Source organism: Cladophialophora bantiana, assembly GCF_000835475.1.
Source record: "Cladophialophora bantiana CBS 173.52 unplaced genomic scaffold supercont1.30, whole genome shotgun sequence".
In the NCBI taxonomy this organism is placed as follows: Eukaryota; Fungi; Ascomycota; class Eurotiomycetes; order Chaetothyriales; family Herpotrichiellaceae; genus Cladophialophora; species Cladophialophora bantiana.
The window spans coordinates 187,335-205,799 of NW_015971604.1; the positions used below are offsets into that span (position 1 = coordinate 187,335).

The 18,465-nt window shown below is 51.8% G+C and overlaps 7 protein-coding genes across 7 annotated transcripts; 3 read left to right on the forward strand and 4 right to left on the reverse strand.

The window, feature by feature from the left end:
* Window positions 1–784: 784 nt before the first annotated feature.
* Z519_12523 (uncharacterized protein) lies at window positions 785–2,014 on the forward strand (the record flags this gene model as incomplete). The annotated part of the gene is made up of 1 exon (XM_016770228.1): window positions 785–2,014. One exon carries the CDS (start codon window positions 785–787, stop codon window positions 2,012–2,014), a length of 1,230 nt encoding a protein of 409 aa, XP_016613570.1.
* Window positions 2,015–2,745: 731 nt separating this feature from the next.
* On the reverse strand, window positions 2,746–4,125 carry Z519_12524 (uncharacterized protein; the record flags this gene model as incomplete). The annotated part of the gene is made up of 3 exons (XM_016770229.1): window positions 2,746–3,255; window positions 3,341–3,689; window positions 3,749–4,125. 3 exons carry the CDS (start codon window positions 4,123–4,125, stop codon window positions 2,746–2,748), a joined length of 1,236 nt encoding a protein of 411 aa, XP_016613571.1.
* Window positions 4,126–7,585: 3,460 nt separating this feature from the next.
* Window positions 7,586–8,302, forward strand: Z519_12525 (uncharacterized protein; the record flags this gene model as incomplete). The annotated part of the gene is made up of 1 exon (XM_016770230.1): window positions 7,586–8,302. The coding sequence occupies one exon, from the start codon at window positions 7,586–7,588 to the stop codon at window positions 8,300–8,302; it is 717 nt and encodes a 238-aa protein (XP_016613572.1).
* Window positions 8,303–8,951: 649 nt separating this feature from the next.
* Window positions 8,952–10,687, forward strand: Z519_12526 (uncharacterized protein; the record flags this gene model as incomplete). Its single annotated transcript, XM_016770231.1, has 4 exons — window positions 8,952–9,282; window positions 9,331–9,613; window positions 9,663–10,346; window positions 10,438–10,687. 4 exons carry the CDS (start codon window positions 8,952–8,954, stop codon window positions 10,685–10,687), a joined length of 1,548 nt encoding a protein of 515 aa, XP_016613573.1.
* Window positions 10,688–10,821: 134 nt separating this feature from the next.
* On the reverse strand, window positions 10,822–12,513 carry Z519_12527 (uncharacterized protein; the record flags this gene model as incomplete). The annotated part of the gene is made up of 4 exons (XM_016770232.1): window positions 10,822–11,521; window positions 11,584–11,705; window positions 11,765–12,066; window positions 12,141–12,513. The coding sequence occupies 4 exons, from the start codon at window positions 12,511–12,513 to the stop codon at window positions 10,822–10,824; spliced, it is 1,497 nt and encodes a 498-aa protein (XP_016613574.1).
* A 772-nt stretch (window positions 12,514–13,285) lies between these two features.
* Window positions 13,286–14,176, reverse strand: Z519_12528 (uncharacterized protein; the record flags this gene model as incomplete). The annotated part of the gene is made up of 2 exons (XM_016770233.1): window positions 13,286–14,056; window positions 14,162–14,176. The coding sequence occupies 2 exons, from the start codon at window positions 14,174–14,176 to the stop codon at window positions 13,286–13,288; spliced, it is 786 nt and encodes a 261-aa protein (XP_016613575.1).
* A 965-nt stretch (window positions 14,177–15,141) lies between these two features.
* Z519_12529 (uncharacterized protein) lies at window positions 15,142–17,053 on the reverse strand (the record flags this gene model as incomplete). The annotated part of the gene is made up of 6 exons (XM_016770234.1): window positions 15,142–15,344; window positions 15,399–15,454; window positions 15,509–15,554; window positions 15,606–16,349; window positions 16,406–16,588; window positions 16,654–17,053. The coding sequence occupies 6 exons, from the start codon at window positions 17,051–17,053 to the stop codon at window positions 15,142–15,144; spliced, it is 1,632 nt and encodes a 543-aa protein (XP_016613576.1).
* Between the last annotated feature and the right edge of the window lie 1,412 nt (window positions 17,054–18,465).

Consider the following 18,465-nt stretch of genomic DNA (forward strand, 5'->3'; position numbering starts at 1 on the left):
CAGAAGTCTGTCTACGAGTCACTTGCATGCCCTCATTAGACAGCGCAAGAATATCGCATACCACATCATTTGCGAGACGTGGAACTTTCGAGGTAATAGTTATGGTAAAAATCCCCCCAGCTCGTTTCCCGGTTCTTATATTCTTTAGTAACTTGTCGGCTGTGAAGCGAGGGGAGAAATCAAAATGACGGGATGTCTATATTGGACTAAACAAGACTAGGAACTATTGTGGGAGGAACCTGAGACAGAGAAAAGGAATAAAAGAGAACGGAAATGGCAAGGGGTAACTTTGTCAGGGCCGTTGGGAAGCAGTCACACGAAATCGACTATGAGGGAGTGAGGCATAAAAGAGGCAGCTGTCTCCATCTGGTGGCCTTTGCCTCAATTCAGAGTGTCAGCTCGTTCCGCCTGGTGACTCTTGCTTGATCAAGGTGAAGCGAGTGACGATGTCCATTGTAGACTGTAATATTGGGTATGTATGCTTTACCGCAGCGCATATACTGCCACCGCAGCCTATATGCTCCGCCGCAACCCCCAGGTGGGGCTTGTGAGCCGAGTGTTGCTTCCGAGGCCTCTGCCCGCTTCCGATGGCGACTTGTTCAATTGAGTGATATTCTTTACCCGACGGACATGTCTTTCTCACGATTACATTCCTATATATATTTTACCCCAGTATTACCGCTATTCTTTCTTGCTTTTGAAGTTTCCTGTAAACATAGACAATTTAGAACACGCTGTCTGAAATCGCGCCGGTGCAAACTCCCTTCGGGATAAGACATCAAACATGGCAGCCGCGAAAGGTCTGAAGCAGATACTCGCCAAACAACCCAGCGACGTTGTCATCCTCTCCTCGCTACGAACCCCAGTCACCCGAGCCGTCAAAGGGGGCTTTCGAGACACCTACGACCACGAACTTCTCTGCCACGTCCTACGCGCTACCCTCGCTGCGAACCCGAACCTTGACCCAGCGAAAATCGACGACATTGCGGTCGGTGTGGTCCTTGCTGAACTGGGCGGATCAAAAGCCTCTCGTATGGCACAGTTACACGCTGGCTTTCATGAGCGGACGGCCTTGCACACGGTAAACCGAGCTTGCAGTTCTGGTCTAGCCGCCGTGACAAGCATTGGGAACATGATTGCTATGGGGCAGATTGACGTGGGCATTGGCGCAGGGATGGAGAGCATGACAAAGAATTATGGAAGCAAGGCGATTCCCACCATGCTCTGGGACGAACTCAGGAATAGCCCCATTGACAATGCACGGGACTGCATCATGCCTATGGGCCTCACTAGCGAAAATGTGGCAAAGAGGTACGGTGTGAATCGACAAGACCAGGATGCCTTTGCTGCCGAGTCACATCGCAGAGCTTCAAAGGCGCAGAAAACTGGTCTGTTCGACTCGGAAATCGTCCCTGTCAAGGTCAGACAATATGCACCAGAGCACCCTGATGCACCTCCCACTGAAGTTGTGGTCGACAAAGATGACGGTATCAGACACGACGCTAGCCTCGAGAGGATGGCCAAACTAAAACCCGCTTTCTCACAAGATGGATTCTCGACGGCGGGCAATTCCAGCCAGATTTCGGATGGTGCTGCTGCAACATTGTTGATGCGCCGGTCAACCGCCAATGAACTCGGCCTGACTAAAACCATTATCGGAAAGTGGGCAGCCAGTCAGGTCGCGGGGTGCAGGCCAGATGAGATGGGTGTTGGTCCTGCTGTGGTCATTCCGAAGCTCCTCGACTATACTGGCTTGAAGAAAGAAGACGTGAACATCTGGGAGATCAACGAAGCATTTGCAAGTCAAGCTCTTTATTGCATTCGAAAGCTGGGGTTGGACACGGAAGTGGTCAACCCAAGAGGTGGAGCGATCGCGCTCGGTCACCCACTGGGTATGACTGGGACCAGACAGCTCGCGACTCTGATGCCTCAATTGCAAGAGGGACAGGTCGGTGTCGTGAGTATGTGCATTGGCACTGGCATGGGCATGGCAGGCCTCTTCGTCAGAGAGTAAGAACTCTCCCCTGTCACACCGTCAACAAGAAAGGAGACTCCAAGGGTAAGGAACGGTCCGTTGATGCCTCACACGGTGCCTCGATCCGGTCGACTTTGCAATACTCAACGCCAGCTCCTGCCTCGCCAACCCTGCACATTTCCTCCAACATTCAGCCTATCAACTCTAACCTCTCCCAGACCTGAGCCGAGACGAAAGAGACAAGCGACATCAAATAGTCACTGCTTTCTATTGTCACTGGTCACCTTTCGGACTGGGGGTTCAGCCGTTCACCCCTCCCGTCGCTTTCATCATTTCGATATACTGGTTTTCTCTTCGTGTTTTAGAGGGAAAAAAGGTGCCATGTTAATTCAGGGCCTAGCGACAATCTGCAGCATGTGTTGTACATATATGACTTCGACGGCCATTAATCAGCATGCTCATTCTCTATTAGTTGACAAAAGTTTAGTATACACAAAACATTCGAAAGGTGTAAACCCGAGCACGCAGAACGTTTACATCGAATATAGGCCGTCAGGTCGACCATTTTTGAGAATGTATTGCGTCCACGTTACAGTCTCTTTCTCCCCCGTATAACTTTCCCACGTTCTCTGGCGCGGTATGCTGCTGGTCTCCGTCCAAACCCAGCCATTGCACACCCTAGATGATTTCTTCATGCATGAGCTCCAGCTCAACTGGGGAGAAGCTTTTGTGCCGATGCGGTTGTGGTAACATGGGGCATTTGCTTGCATTCACATGTTTCTCTGCACAACTCCCCCTGACGTTGCTTCCTTCCTCCATTCTTCACCCTCGGGTACCAGCTTCGGAAGCGGATACACCGGCAGACCCCGATCCTCGAGCTCACGCTTGATGACCTTCCATCGGCCAACCTCCATTTCGCGATCAACTTGCGTTTCACGGCGAGGGAAAATCATCACATTGGGCCCGAGGGGCTGGAACTTCTGCCTCTGCTTCTTCGCCTTTTTCTGGGTTGGATTTTTCGATTGTCCAGAGATCGCTTCCTCTGCTTGATCCGAAAATGGTGTCCCCTCAGCCTCGGCGCGGAGTTGTTCCCTTGCCGCAAAATCTAGTGCTTTCTTCTGCTTGGAAAGTAACAGTTCTGCGAATCTCTTGGGCTTGGGTTTTGCGGTTTGAGTGAGCAAATCGACAAAGGTGGTTAGGGGTTTGCTGCCGCGCAAGACGGTGTTAAGGAGGGGGTCAGGCACCCGGTGGGAGGTGAGCTGGGAGAAGCGCTTGACTATCTATCGCCGAACGAGTCAGATTAACCCAATTTGAGGATTGGAGAAATACGTGAGGCAGCAAGGGGTGCGCAAGAACAGAACGTACAGAAAATGTGAGAGGATCGCTGAAATCAAATTTTGCATCAGCGAGCTGTTCTTCGACCTCGGGAATGGAAAGTTCAATCTCTTCTTGTCTCTGTGATTCTGGCCTCGGCGCTTCGCGGGCTTTCTGTAAGACACCACACGGATCCTCCAGATGTGACACCGTTCCAGAGCTCGACAGTTTGATCTTCAGAGAAGTCATATCACCATGGAAGTCGGGCGGACCTTGCTCAAAAAGAATCGTCGGATCCTTGCCAAGTTGCTTGTATGCAAGACATTCGACAATGGAAATGTAGAGAAATGAAAGGAATTCGTCGCGCTGGAGAGGTGTTGCGGTGGTTGGATCGAGCCAGCTACAAAAATTCCAGATTCAGATCACTGGCATATACGGTTGGGGTCAAAGGAGACTTACGGTTCATAGTCGTCCTTGGGATCAGCGGGAAGATCTCTCCAATGTCCCTGATGGCCCAAATGTTCCAGACCATCCCAGGTGGTCGCTTCGACATACTCCTCGATCGGCACGGCGCCCTCGGCCTCTTCAAGCTGCGACCGTTGTTCGGAAGGCCGAGAGCGGCTGAGGAGAGAATTGAAGGAGACGTGGCGGCGCTGTTCATTAACGAGGCCTGCGGCGCGACGAATGGGGTCTCTAGATGACAGGCTTGAGGATTGTCGAGTCTGCTGTGCTTCGCGTTGCAAAAGTTGATGTTTGCAGGTTCGACAAACAAATCGGCTTCTCACAGCTGAGAGTCCATTGCTGATAGATTTCGAGGCGCGGGCGGCAGACGCCATGTTGTGGAATACGGGATTCGTGTCCGTCTTCTGGACCTGGGCAAAACCGAAAGAATCTTGTTGCCGGATTGAAGTCGGAGTTCGGGAATTCGATTGAAGCTGAGGGATTGCGCACCAAGGTCTACGCCGGACCACAACGCCTTCAAAAGCAATTACCACCAGTCGACCGTTGCATCCAAAAACAACTCCTGAACTTCTGCAAACAAAACAACGCAAGTCTTTTGATACTCATTCAGAAACCATGTAGATTATCCTTGTCTTCTCTCTAGCATGCCACACGCCATTGTTTTCTCTAATTCTATATTGAATGTGAAGGCGACCCAGAATTCAAGCTAGTTTGCTTTCGGACTTTTTATGAGTGCAACATGGTACCCCGGATGAAGCCAATTGAATATCCAGTCATTAGTTCTCTACATGGAAATGGTGAGACGAGCTCATCTGTCTGGGGATTCGATGTTATTGGATCTATTCTTTGTCCCGAGCCATGTCGGGGCGAGGAATTCTAGGTCTGCCCAACGAAAGTCTTCGCGCCTTAAAATGCAGAAACCACCATATTCTCCACTTGTATCGGCAGCAAGCTCAGCGTCAAGAATGCTATAAGTACCTTCGAACCTCCGTGCCCTTCTTGATGGTGTACAACGGCATCGCTCAAGGCTTTACTTACTGGGTTCTGACGTATCATGTATTCCGCTCGGTGAGCAGAGACAACGCTAAGAAAATCCCGGAAGTATTGGAAATCAAAGCTTCGAACCTTGACCCATTCAAGATGATCATCTGAGCAGCTACATTCCCAAATTTCCGAGTAGCGAATTCCTTGAGTCATTCCGGCACTTGGGGAGGAGGATTGAGGATATCCGGGAATTTCAGAAGCAATCGGCGCAATGACGGCATTCTTCTCGAACTCTCTTATGGCATCCGCCATTTGAATAGTTCTGGGCAGTTCTAAGACGGGTTTCACGCCCTCTTCTATCAACTGCCAGTCAGAGCCTGCTCTGCCTTTAGCATTTTATTGAAGTTCGAGTAATTTTGCAACTTACAGAAGTCGGCCACCCGTACCAAGTCACGTCACGACGATGCGGCCAGTGGATAGTTGTGGTCACTTTGACAAGGAACATCATCCGTGCAATGTCAATCCCAACCGTCATCAGCCCTGCAGAAAACAGGGTATACAAGACAAACCCCTAGTTACTCGATAAATTAAGACCCCGAACTAACTGCATTGGCAAAACTGATGCGTAGTTGCCGAAGAAGACAGGAAGCACAGCACTAAAGACCCTGGCAACATGTCGTTGCCGCACATATACTCAACGGTAAATTCCAGAATGTAAGACTGTTAATACGGACTTAGAGGTCGACAGATGAAAACTGGCTCCAAGACCAGGGCAACAGTAAGGGCGACGGTAAATGTGATTGTCGTCCGGGTGAGTTGAATGAATCATATGCTGTGGCTTCTTGATGATATTTTGTGGTAAAGAAGCACGATCGAGATCTTGAGGCGAGCATTTATGAGCAGGAAGAAAAGTTCGATGAGCCAAGCAGCAGCCGAATGTATTGCAGCCGATATAGAGGGACATCCCAAAGATGTATGTCCCACCCAGTTGTTGTGAGAGCCTTGTATTGCGCAACGGTCTGTCCAATAGACAATATCTAGCAATCGTTGGCAGATCAAAATGGATGAGGTTGCGAGTGAGACATACAAAGCCCGCAAGAGGCAGTGCATCATCCATGCTAGGGGATGTTGTAATATCAAAAAAGGGAAAGAAGTCAGTATCACCACTATTGTCGTTGCTGCACAAGTGATAATGAAGAGGACGGGTGCGCCTCTCTTTGGGGGATCATCGCCATTTGGTAGTGGCTAACCTTGAGGCCATAACACGGTTGCTGTCACCGTGCCTCTTTGTGGTCGTTCGAATGTGAGAGGTCGTAAAGCAAGCAACAAGGAAAACTTTTGTCGAGAACGATAAGCGACAAAAGATTTTGAAAGCTCAAAGAGTTCGATCTGCAACTGGGGCGGATCCTTGTACATTTTCGAGGAGTAAGGTCGACTCGGGAGCGACTCCCTTGCCATGATTGATAGTCATGATAGTGCCAATCGTGACGTAGGTCTCTGTGTATTTCCGTTCCATGGTTGAGAACCGGAAAAGGGAGGACACTCACATATCTTCACTATCTCAGCGGAGGCAGAGGTCACAATACCCAAGCGAAGAAGTCCATAACAGTGGTAAGCCGACTCGAGGTGATTCGCCAAACGCCTACTGGCACAAGGATCCGCTCGGCGAGGCGCATAATCAATATAAAGCTCCTGATCTGGAACCGCCGTTATAGAAGCTATCAGATCTTGGGGGGGAAGCTCTGCGCATGGATAGATAGGTCTTTCTAGAAAAGGGGAACCGTTCGAAGGCTGACTTTAAGTCCCTTGTCAAACAAAAGTCCAGGGTTCGATAATGTCATGACCCTTCTCTAAGTCAGAACTGCATCTTGTAGGCGGGAAAAGACGCCTTTCAACCAACAGGTGACCGTTTTGGTGATATCGAGGGTACGAAAACATCAGTGCGGTCAGACCCAGGTGACTCGAGATTGACAAGCTCTTCCAGAGCCTCATACTGCCCAACGGCGTGACTGATCGTCAAAATCTTGCATTCGCCTGGTCCGAGGAGGCGCCATGGGCAACGTAGAAATAGGGGAAGGAAGCCATGACCCCTTAACGCGGGTGTGACGAGTCTGAATTGCTTTTCTGGAATATCATTACATTGTTTCGATGATTTTGCTCATGTCTGAAGAAAAGAAACAACGGCCTAGCAAAATCGAGGTCAGCTTGGACTTATCGGATGTTCCACCATAAATCTCCGTCGCCTTTCTAGTGCATTCAACCGGACCTGACTCCAAACCGGTCTGAACAGGCAAACCCAAAGAAGCCGAGAAGAAGCTCCGGAAAAGGAGCACTCCCAAAAAGGCATGTCGACAAAGCAACAGAATCATGAGGTTGATTCGCATGGAGGCTGGTATGCGGATTGGATTCCACATTGGGCCGTCTCCTTTGTCCGCGTTTCTGGAGCATTCGAGAGGAACTGCCACAGAACGAATCCCATCAAGGTGTTGAGCCACCATCATCAGGCACTGGACGATATTGACCATACGTTGGAGCAAAGGAGGTCACTATGAGCCACATTGGCAATGAAGATGGCCGCGACTCTTGAATTGGAGGACAGGCGATGGTGGCGAGGTGTGGTGCCACAGAGTCGGAGAGAGAGAGAGTAATGGGTACGAAGGTGAGTGACTTTGCGCAAATTGCTGCTTTTATTTTGGCCATTTGCTTGCCCGTATAATAGTCACGTGCATACCGAAGAAACTCCTTTGACTACTGTATCACATATTGTTAAGATTTTCCCAACGAAAAGTGACGGACATAGCCTATTGTCCTGATCAAACGTCCAGCGGAGCCAAACCGACTGAGATTCAGATGCTTCGACATTTCTCTATCCCCTGCGGAAGGGATGTCCGCCTTTGCCTCAACATAGCAGAGCCAGCTTTACGCGCACAAGGCCTAAGTCTGCAGACCTGGGCATCGTCCTTTGTGCTCGCGAGCTTACTCCATAAACTGTCTATCGATCTCTCCTCTCCTCCCCCTATACCAGTCCTGGAGCTCGGTGCCGGTACTGGTCTTGTCGGTCTGACTGCAGCGGCTCTGTGGAAATCACCAGTGATCCTCACAGACCTCCCATCAATTGTGCCGGGACTCGCTGGTAATATCAAACTCAACGCTGCCACGGTGAAGGGCCTTGTTGAAAGTGGCTCACTGGACTGGAGTAACCCAGAGACTCTGACCCTCCAAGACGGGACATTGTACTACGCGGATAAGGACAAATCCCGCATAATTCTCGCCGCAGACACGATATACTCAGAGGAGCATCCTGAACTGCTCTCTCAAGCCATACTCCGCTGGCTTGCACCGGGGTCCTCGTCCCGTGTCATTTTGACATACCCTATGCGTGTGGCTTACCTGGATCAAATCCGGGAGTTGTGGCGGCTTCTGGAAAAGGGAGGTCTAGAACCGCTCCACGAAGGTCGTGAGCAAGCTGACCTCGACCTCTGGGACGATGAAGGTCTTTGCGAGTGGAGTGTATGGAGATGGCAGCGGAACTCCACTCGCATTGAGCAGAGTCACACCAAACCATGAAAAACGAGCGAGTCTTGTCAGGATGGCCCTATTAATCGTCACCCCGGCACCACGCAATTGAGCATGGAGTTTCTGCGTGGCATATATTTGGCTGCCTGTTTTCGCAGCACAACTACATGCTGATAGACATACAATAGATTGGTTCCTACACTCGACGTGCCTGCCAGATGCATCTCTGAAAGACCGCCATCGGGTTGTTTGCCGACTGGGGCCCGGGACCCCGAGATGGATTTTTGTCTCATTTAAATTCACCTTCCTATATCGACAAAAAGCTGGCTCCATGGTCACATACCGACTCTTCCCTCTGCCAGGCGTATCTTCCAACCGAGACGCATGCGATTGCTGTCGACGCAGTTGTTGGCTCAAATACATCCTGTCGGGGAGATCCCTTTCCTGATTGGTCGTTAGCGGATGTCGTGATCATATGTCGATATGGTATCATGGCCGCCAGGAGTCCAAAGGCAACGACGGGATCGCGGCCGGAAGACAGTGCTTGTGGAGCAATTTGTGAAGACGGCTGATAGTGTTGCAGTAACATTCTAGAACGATGCTCCACGTAGAGAGATCCAAAGAAACGCTAGAGTTACTTATATCTCAGCGTCAATGGCTCTTGTTGGACTACATTGTTTGACCCCAGCAGAGGGACAAGATGGCTGCCAACGAAGCTTCAAACGAAGCCGACAAGATCACTACCCTCCAGACTAGTCCTGCTTCAGTTGCGAGCTTTCCTGCGAATTCCGCGGACCTCGACGATGACTACCATCTATACAAGCGGAGCGATGATCAAGAGCTCGACCCGGCCGAATCCAAAAGAGTGCTACGCAAACTTGACATTCGAATTGTGCCTATCCTCTTTCTCATATACCTGCTGCAATATCTCGACAAGAATGGCATCAACTATGCCAGTGTGTACGGCTTACAGAAGGGCACGAACTTACACGGCCAAGACTACTCCTGGTTAGGGTCAATCTTCTATTTTGGTAAGCACTGGCCTGGGATCCTGAAATTTTCTCTGTTGATCGATGCAGGTTATCTGTGGGCGCAGTATCCGGCCGGCTATTTCTTACAAAGACTGCGAGTTGGAAAGGTGATCGGAGCCACTACTATCGCATGGGGGATTATCCTGATCACGACCCCGGCTTGTTCAAGCTTTGCTGGCATTGCCGTCAATCGCTTTTTGCTAGGCTCGTTTGAGGCAGTGGTGAACCCCGGTTTTGTTCTCATCATGAGCATCTGGTACACGTCGCTGGAGCAGCCCCTAAGACTGGAGGCCTACTATTGCACAAATGGCATCGCAACGATGTTTGGGGGGTAAGTTTTCTATGCTCACCCCATTGAAAGATACTGAGAGCAAATCGAGCTTGATTGGCTATGCTGTTGGCCATATCACAACCGGCCTACCTCGCTGGATGTACGTCTTTATTATATTCGGCAGTATCAGCATCGCTCTGGGTATTCTGGCCCTTGTCATGCTCCCAGATCTCCCGTCGACGGCCAAATTCCTTACCGACGCCGAGAAAGTGATTGCCGCCAAACGCGTCTCTGCCAACCGTCAGGGCATCAAAAATCGACATTTCAAGTCCTACCAAATGTGGCAGACGTTCAGAGACCCAAAGACCTGGATCTTGTTCATCATGGCCGTGGGTGCGCAAATTCCGAATTCAGCAATCACCCAGTTCACGTCGCTGGTGATTCAATCGTTCAATGTCGACACTTTAGGGACACAGTATCTCCAGATCCCGGGCGGCGCCGTCCAGTTCGTCGCCCTCCTTGGTGGAGGGATCATCTGTTCCAGGTGGCCGAATCTCCGATGCATCACCATGATCGTGGCAAACACGATCTGCATCGTTGGATCTGGGCTGCTCGTCGGTTTGCCAGATAGCAACAAATGGGGCCGGCTGGTCGGGTTGTGGTTGTGTTTTTTCCAAGGCCTGGGCTTCAGCATGAGCTTGACCATGGTCAGCTCCAATGTGGCCGGGTATACCAAAAAGCAACTCACAGCGGCGATCCTTTTCACCGGGTATTGCGTGGGGAACATAATTGGGTGAGGATTTTTTTCGGATATCTGTCCCCCTTTTCATCATACGTCCAACAGCAAACTTGCGCATAGCAGGCCACTGACACGAAGACGGCAGGCCGCAAACATTCAAGTCAAGCGAGGCGCCGCGATATCATTCCGCCTACGTGGCGATGCTCGTCGGGTACACGATCAAGCTGGTGGCTATTGTTGTCTTGTATGTCTACATGTTTGCAGAGAACAAGAGGCGAGACCGTGAAGCAGCCGCTTCAGGTGTGGCAGATCTTGATGAGGAGAAGGAGGCCATCGAACGAGGGATGCATGATGTCACGGAGCTGGACAATAAGGGATTCAGATACACGTTGTAATGCAAGGTAGTAGCTTACCGAGAGAGAAGAGCTGGGATTATGGCCGCAAGAGCGGCGGGGGCAAAAGAAAAAACAAGAAAAGAAATAAGAGAAAGGTGATCAACACTGTATGTTCTTTTCGACTTCCGCTTTTCTCAACTTAAAGTTTCCAGGCCCATCATCCTTTTCCACAGCTCCTCCAGACATGGCACGAGCTTCTCGTGCCACAAGAACCTCTTCACCATGCCGAAAAATGTGTCGAACCGCCTCACGTCAGGGATCGTGAGGGGGAGTTGTCGGAGGATCTCGTCCTGCACGGACGCCGGCACGGCGTAATCGGCCCTGGCGGACGAGAGGAGGAAGACCGCCCAAGCCACAAAGTCCGGGCCGGCCCTGTCGACATGTCCGAATATCGATTGGCACAGGCCGTGCAGCTGTTCCTTCATAGACTGATATGTGCGTGTCGAGTGGTTGACACGGTGGTCTTTCGCGGTGGCCACGTCGAGGAGGAACCTCCCGAACACGAAACTGAGCGTCACAATGGCCTTCTCGAGCGTGCTGGCGTTCGACTCCATCGACAAGCGCATCATCTCCACGGCGATGGATGTATCCTCGGGGAACTCTGTGGGGCCCTTCTCGACCGTCTTGGACATCCGGTAAAGAAGGCGGATGACTTGGTTCGACAGCAACGTTTTCAGGGCCATGTCGCTGATCCCTTCGGGCAGAGCTGACAGGAGCTTCGACAGGGCGGGGGGATATGGATGAGTGGGATACGTCAGCGTGCTGTCGGGTGTGATGTTGGTCTTGGGGGAGCGATGGCGCCTCCGGATCGCATAGTCGCACATCATCTCGGTTCTGTAGAAGGATGTCAAAACTGACTGGGTTTCGAGATGCCGATTAGGGGTGACGCGACTCACGCGGTGACAGAATATCGGGTCTGAGGCTGAAGGTCACTGTTTAACAATCCGCCCCGGAGATCCACAATGCGCCGCAATCCTTCTCGGTGTAGCTCGACATGGTCATCATTTCCGCGGTGAAACTGGTACATCGGATGTGTTAACCTCTAGTAGTAGCAGAGAAGGTAAGGTGGCTCCTTACATCTCCTGCCATCAATGCTAAGACGGTATGGATGGTCACATCGTCGGAACATAGCTGCGGCACAGTGAGACGATGATGGAGCTTGGGCATGACGCTTCCTCTAACGCTCATCAAGATTCTCTCGTGCTCTTCCGGAGAAGACCCCAGCCGACTCGCTGGTAGCTGACTCCAGATGAAAAGGACGGTGGATTCAAAAAGTAGATCGGCCTGCAGTGCGACCCGGAAGAGGTACGACAAGAGCCAGTTGCCTCCTTGACTGTCTCGATAGTTTACCGCGTTCATCGGCGCGTATATTTGGGTGACTAGGAAGTGTTAGTTTTATGTTACCCATATGCCATCTGAACTGGCTGGGCTCGACGGAGTCGGGGGAGCTGACAGTAGTCGACAGTCCATTGCACTCGGCGGCAGGGTTGCATGGGATATGAATTGAAAGGATCACCACGAAGACTCTCTAGAGCTGTCTGTACAGGAGGCTCAACGGGGACTGCTACAACAACGGCATTGCCCTCGACAGCACCGTCTGACCTGGTTCCCGTCGGTCCTCCCGTAGTTTGACCCCCGTGCAGCTCAGCAGATGCCCTTGGGACTTGGTTCCAGGCCAACACTTTAGGCCTCTTGGATCGCGCAGTCTTGTCTGTCGCTGGCAGGGATGCCTTGAGTTCCTTGCGCCGGAGGTTCTGGTAAGAATTCACCTGCCATTTTTTGGCGCGGGATTTCAATTGATCCACATGCGTATATGTTATGAACATGTTGAACTGAAGAAAAAGAGGCTGTGGCCTCGAGGTTGAAGTGTCATGTAGTCGAAATAGCTGTGTTCATTGTCATTGAGCCAGAAACATGGAACAATCTTGATGTAGAAACGAAGAGTCAGGGAGTGAGAGAGGGAGTACGTTTGGTAATTGTTTGAAAAGTGGCCAGTCCCGTTAGTGTCGCATACAGTCGCCACTTACAGCACATATTGCTAGCTTCGTATAGCCCTCTCTCTCTCTCTTGCTCTTGTAAGCAGTCCGCTCACTTGAAACTAGCTGCCTAGGGAGTCCGGAGAGCCGAGTAGCGGGCATTGCGGAGTCGATGAAACAAGCAAACGAGGTGCAGAAATAAGTTGTAGCGGGCATCTTCTCTGAGCCCGGCGTGCAGGACGACAGATATTGAGTTCAAAGCAAAGAACAGCGGTTTCCTGGTCGATTGGTCCGAAGGCGCGATGGAGTTTTGGGCCAACGATGACTCGACATGCATGTGGCCAACGATCTCGACGCCGAGCACGCTTGGGCACGCCTACGGCGCCATTTCGAAGCAGGAGGACAATAGGGGCAATGGGGGCCAAAAGATAGCAGCCGAATAGGGCTGTTCTTGACTCGCTGAGTAATAGGCAAGGAGGGCAAGGCAGAGAAAACTATTGCATTTATTGCTTACGACACCTTTTCATCCAGCTTCCCTCCTCATCTCATTCCAACAACAGCTGAGCCGACCACCTCACTGAGTAGCAGATCCCAACACCCACACCGTCCCCGAGTCCTCACCTCAAGCACCAATCTTCGTAATCGGCAGTCCCTTCAAGTCCTCAGCCGTGTACTCGTCATGCCTCTTGAATCCCAATCCCCCCACACCGCTGACGCCATCCTGCCGGCCCAAGAGAGTCATATCCAGCCAGGTAAGGGTGTTAATGATGGGCTCTCCACCGCGCGCATAGCTGCTGTAGCTGTGGTAGACCTTGCCCTCGTCGCCGACGCCGGTCAGTTGCCCGCCGAGCACGAAGACCGAGTGGCCGGGTTGCTCGCCCTTTGCGAAGTAGGGCATGCCCCGCTTCTCTAGTTCCTCCTTGGTCTTGAAGTTGTAGTTGATGGGCTTGACAGCTTCGTCTTGCGTGGCTCCGAAGTCGTAGTTGAAGCTCGACCCTGAGGACGAGACCCAGGGAAACGTCCAGCCCATGCGCTTCTTGTATGCCCGGATCTTGTCGATCGGGGCACGGCTCACGGCGACGAACGTGGTCGAGTGGCCCTTCAAGTGGCGCAGGTCCGGAACCGAGTCGCCCAACAGAGAGCAGCTGGGACATGCGGCGTCCCAGTCCGGGCTGAACATCAAGTGGTAGATGATCAGCTGAGGGCGTCCGTCGAAAAGGTCCGTGAGGTTGACCTCCTTCCCGTCCTCGTCGGTGAAGGTGTACGGGGCTGTGACTTCGACCACGGGCAGCGCTCGTCGTTGGCGGGCAAGCGCGTCGCGAGCCCGCGTGTTCTCCTTTTCGGCCTCAAGGAGAGACAGGCGGAGAGGGAGGTACTCAGCCTGCGAGACGATCTAAGGTCGGGGGAGGCGGTTCAGCGAGGCCCAAAACAGCGGGGAGTCAAACAGAAAGAGACTGAGAAAGGAGGGCGCCGGTGCAGGTAGGCGATTTGATTTTACCTTCACATTGGCCATTTTGTTTTCCCTTTTCAAGGCTTCCCTGGATTCTAAAAACGTCAAAGGTTTCGGAGATGTGTTTGGTCTTGTGGTTGGAATATATCGCCAACGTCAAGCAGGGTGAAGTGCGACTAGAGTCGAGAACTGTGACTCTCTTTGACTGCGGATTCGAAGAACGTCGTTCGCTCGCCTCGCTCGTTGAGAAAAGAGCAAGGAGTAGAATCCAGCTCACCTTTGGCGTTGCCATTTTTATATTCCTCTCCCCATTCTCTTCTCGCAAATTGTTTGTCATCGCAGCCTGTGGAAAGAGCACTCATAGCAACCAGGCGGGTTAAATTGTCCCGTCGCCGACGTATCTCATTGTCTGGAATACGAGGGACTCTCTCCGTCCCCCCTTTTACTGCCACAGACATCCGAGGATCGACATCACCATTGCCTACGCCATTGACGCCTGAAGTTTCGAGATGCGCGAGAACGCGCTGTCAGGTGATTTGGCGCGCTCTCAATCCCGGCGAGCCAGTCTGCGTCTTTCTGCCTGGCGGTGCCTGGAGCTTCCCTCATCACGCGCCTCAAAGTCGGGAGGTCGAGCAAGGACAACAGCTTCAATTTCTAATCATCGCTGATAAATCACCCCGCGCTTCTAAAGCATGTACAGTAGACGTCTTTGTGACGAGCCCCAGTTCACTATTCTCTGTCTAGGCGTTCGAATTTGACGTACGCAAACCAGAAGCCGATGCGACTACCCTCTCGATAAGACAGTTGTCAATAACCGAGAGCATCAGTCTGTACAACATTTGTCATTCCCACCCATCCATCTTTGGGGAGAAGACAGCCCCCAACATGCTGGGGCTGGAATTAAGGAATCCAGATACATTATGACCTCCGCCTGCTGAAGGTATTCTAAGTTTGATGAACGACAGTTGGGGACAACCAGCTCTCTTTTCTGGCGGCCTGCCCTGATACAGTCCAGAGTTCAAGCCCCTTCAGACTTCGGCCTCGTGCTTGCGCGGAAGAAAGCACAGATTCAGGGGCGCCAGTTCCATGGTAAAGGTGTCGAGAGTCTTCTCCAGCAGAGTTGTCCCGTCTTCACCAGGACCAAATGTGACGTCGAAGTTCAAGAGTATCTGAGCAGTCACGGAGCGAATTTCCATCAAAGCAAGCTGTTTGCCGATGCAAGAATATGGTCCTAAGGCAAACGAAAGTCAGAGCACAATGGAACGAGGCAGGGAGGTAAGCTCACCGATGAGGAAAGGAGCAAATGCATCGCTGCGCTTCAACAGTTCTGGCTTACTGTACCTGAAAAGACCATTAGCTGAGTGAGTTGACAGAGTCATACGGTTGTTCGCTTACCATCGCTCCGGAATGAATTCGTCTGGATATTCATAACACTCTGGGGCTGGGGGATCATCTTCAGCGCCCGTACACACATCGGGAGGGATCAACTCACAGCGAAACAAAGGATATGAAGGTGCCAGTACATTGACATTACCGGGAATATATGTACCTCCCACAGTGATGCCTTCTGGTGGTGTGAGCCTGGCAACTCCGCTGGGAACAGGTGGGTGAAGCCTGAGCGCCTCATTGATTGCACCATTCAAATGCTTGAGAGTGAGCAGTTTGGAGGCTTGCAGATCGCCATTCAGAGACTGAATCTCTTCTCTCAAGAGTTCGAGTTGAGATTGATCTTTGGCCAGATGATAGAAAAGGTGCGTCAAGGTAGCCGCAGTCGTATCACTTCCAGCCACAATGATCAATCGCGAGTCGCCAGTGAGCCAGGCACGTTCGCTGTAACGCGTGTCCGTCATGGGCGGAGACTGCAAGATCCAAGAGGATATATCGGGTCTGTTGACTTTCATCTTCATTCTTTCGTCCATCATATCTTCACAGAACTTGATGAATCTCCGGAATTCTTTAGTGATCTGAGGGATGCTGCTGATGATGATGAACAGCCATGGCACGGGTCCAAAAACTCCAATCCCGCGCTGCCCAGCATTGAGGATCTCGATGGCCCAATGCTTCTGTCCATTCTTGAGCATGTCGAAGTCTTTCGCGAAAGCCAGATCCCCCATGACATCGAAACTGTAATAGTTGAACCACTGTGCGGCGTTGATCGGCTGTCCAGAAAAGGCCCGGATCTGTTCGACGAGGCTTTGGGTGTACCGTTCGACGCGAGGTTCATATTCGCGGAGCGCTGAACAGTGAAGTCGTCAGCAGAGTAGAGCCCTCGATGTCCGACGCTATCCTTACAGTTTTGCGTGAACCCTCGAGCCCAGGCCTTCCGTCGGAGATCATGATGCCGTCTTGATCTCGTCGAATGCATCGACGTCAAGTCAGAGTTGCCTTCGTATCCAGCACCTTTGGTACATTTGGAGGATGCTCCGTAAAGCACTTCGACCGCATCGGGATGGATGATGGAAACCTCATTTGGTCCTGTTGAGAAGGTCAGCAAACACACCATCATCCGTCGTCCTCATCTGCCCAGCTCTGCCACGAACCGGTCCGAACAAAGGTCCCGTATTTCGCGTGCATTCTAGTCATGTGCTTGTAGTTGTCGATGGTCGGAGCCACCTTCCGGACGTGCCATAGTTTCGATATCTTTGCTCCAAACGGGCCGGGGAACGAGTGCAGTCTATGGAAGAAGGCTCTGTAGAGGAAAAGGCTCGAGTATAGCCCTGTTAGGTATGTGGCGTAGAAGACGGCGGTCTGCTGGACAGCCAACACCAGGTTCACCCCGAGAGTGACCTGCGCAGCGGTTGCAATGACGGGAAACGTTAGAAAGGCCACAAAATACTGGAATGCTTGCCGATGGTGTTCGCCATGGATGAAATACGCCAGGTGAGAAATCACGCCCAGGACTGTGCCTGCTGCGGCAATCTGAAATAAGGAGAGAATCATGGCTGCGCAGTTGTTGTTGTCAAGTGCAAAGGAGCAGCCCAATTCAGTAGAGCGATCATTCTACAGTGAGCATGCCATTTCTGTCGCAGCCATCAGATTCAGGCGGATAATATGTATACATACGAGTCAATACGACGAGGTCAACACCAGGGACGGGCGGGGTCGCTTTTCTTGTTTGTTGATACATCCAGCACCAACACCATTTGCACCATTCAGAGCAACCGTAACTGGCTTGGTGGTTGGTTCCCCGCGCACACGGCGTCCCCTCAGCCATACCTGCCGATTCCATGCCTCGGGAGACAGTCTGGCGAATCGTCGAGCCGTCGAGTCGTCCACACACAATCGGTGCATATCAGGCTCAACGAAGGCTTATGAGGTTATGGCAACCAGACTCCCGCCCATCTGACTGGTCGATGCCTCGGTCGTGGTCCCCAGGTCTCGTTTCCCGGATCTTGATCAGTGTTTGTCTATGGACGGTCGAGGGAAGGACAGACAGAAACACACAGGCAAATGGCTCAATTATTGATTTCAGCACTCATCTCACCTATAGAACTGATGGCCAGTGGACGCGGTCCTCGACGTCCTGCACGAAAGCAGCAGCCGCACACATATCCTGCTGTGAGAATGGCTGGACGCGGCTCTAACCAAGGACCTCGCCCCCAAAGGAACCCGGTTTTCTCGCAGTCCAACGCGAACGAAACTTGCCGAGCATTGTGCCCTTAACCAACTCATCAACCCATTGGAGTCATTATCACCGTCAGCCATCCTCCAGCCTTAACAGTTGTATCGAGTCGAAAAAGTGTCCAGGTGATCACCTCCGCCCGACAATTGATCACCAGCACTTGCAGCATTCACCACTGTCGGTAAGCGGAATTCCAATGGCGAATGGTCTGGGTAATCGACACAGTCGCAGTCGTTTTGCCCACAGCGTCCATCCACGCTCTGATCCTCGGCTCCAACTTCAAACGCTCAATATCGACTTCTTTGGGTCGACACCGTCGTGGAAGCTCGAGCTGCGGTTTATCGCCCAAGTGTATCTTCGGCTACTCGAGGGGAGGTGCTTCTGTCCAGGTTTTGGGTTTTGTCGAGTTATTGACAGAGCTCTGTCTCCACGATACGAATCTTTGTGAGGTGCTCAGCAAGACCGGCAGACCAGTCACGGGTTTCTTCCTAGGAATTCCCGCGCGGAACCAAATGTTTCAGGGAAACTGGCAGACCATGCGACCCCGACTTGGATGAACAATTGGCCATACAAAAGACCTAGATTTGGGTTAGTCGATGTCACGAAGGGAAAAGAGACGTGTCATGGCACCGACGTGGAGTGCTTACCTCGTCCTCAACCGGACGCTTCACGCTCAACCTGTAACTGCGACCGTCAGAAATAGTGATTTCACGCACCCACACAGGCAGTG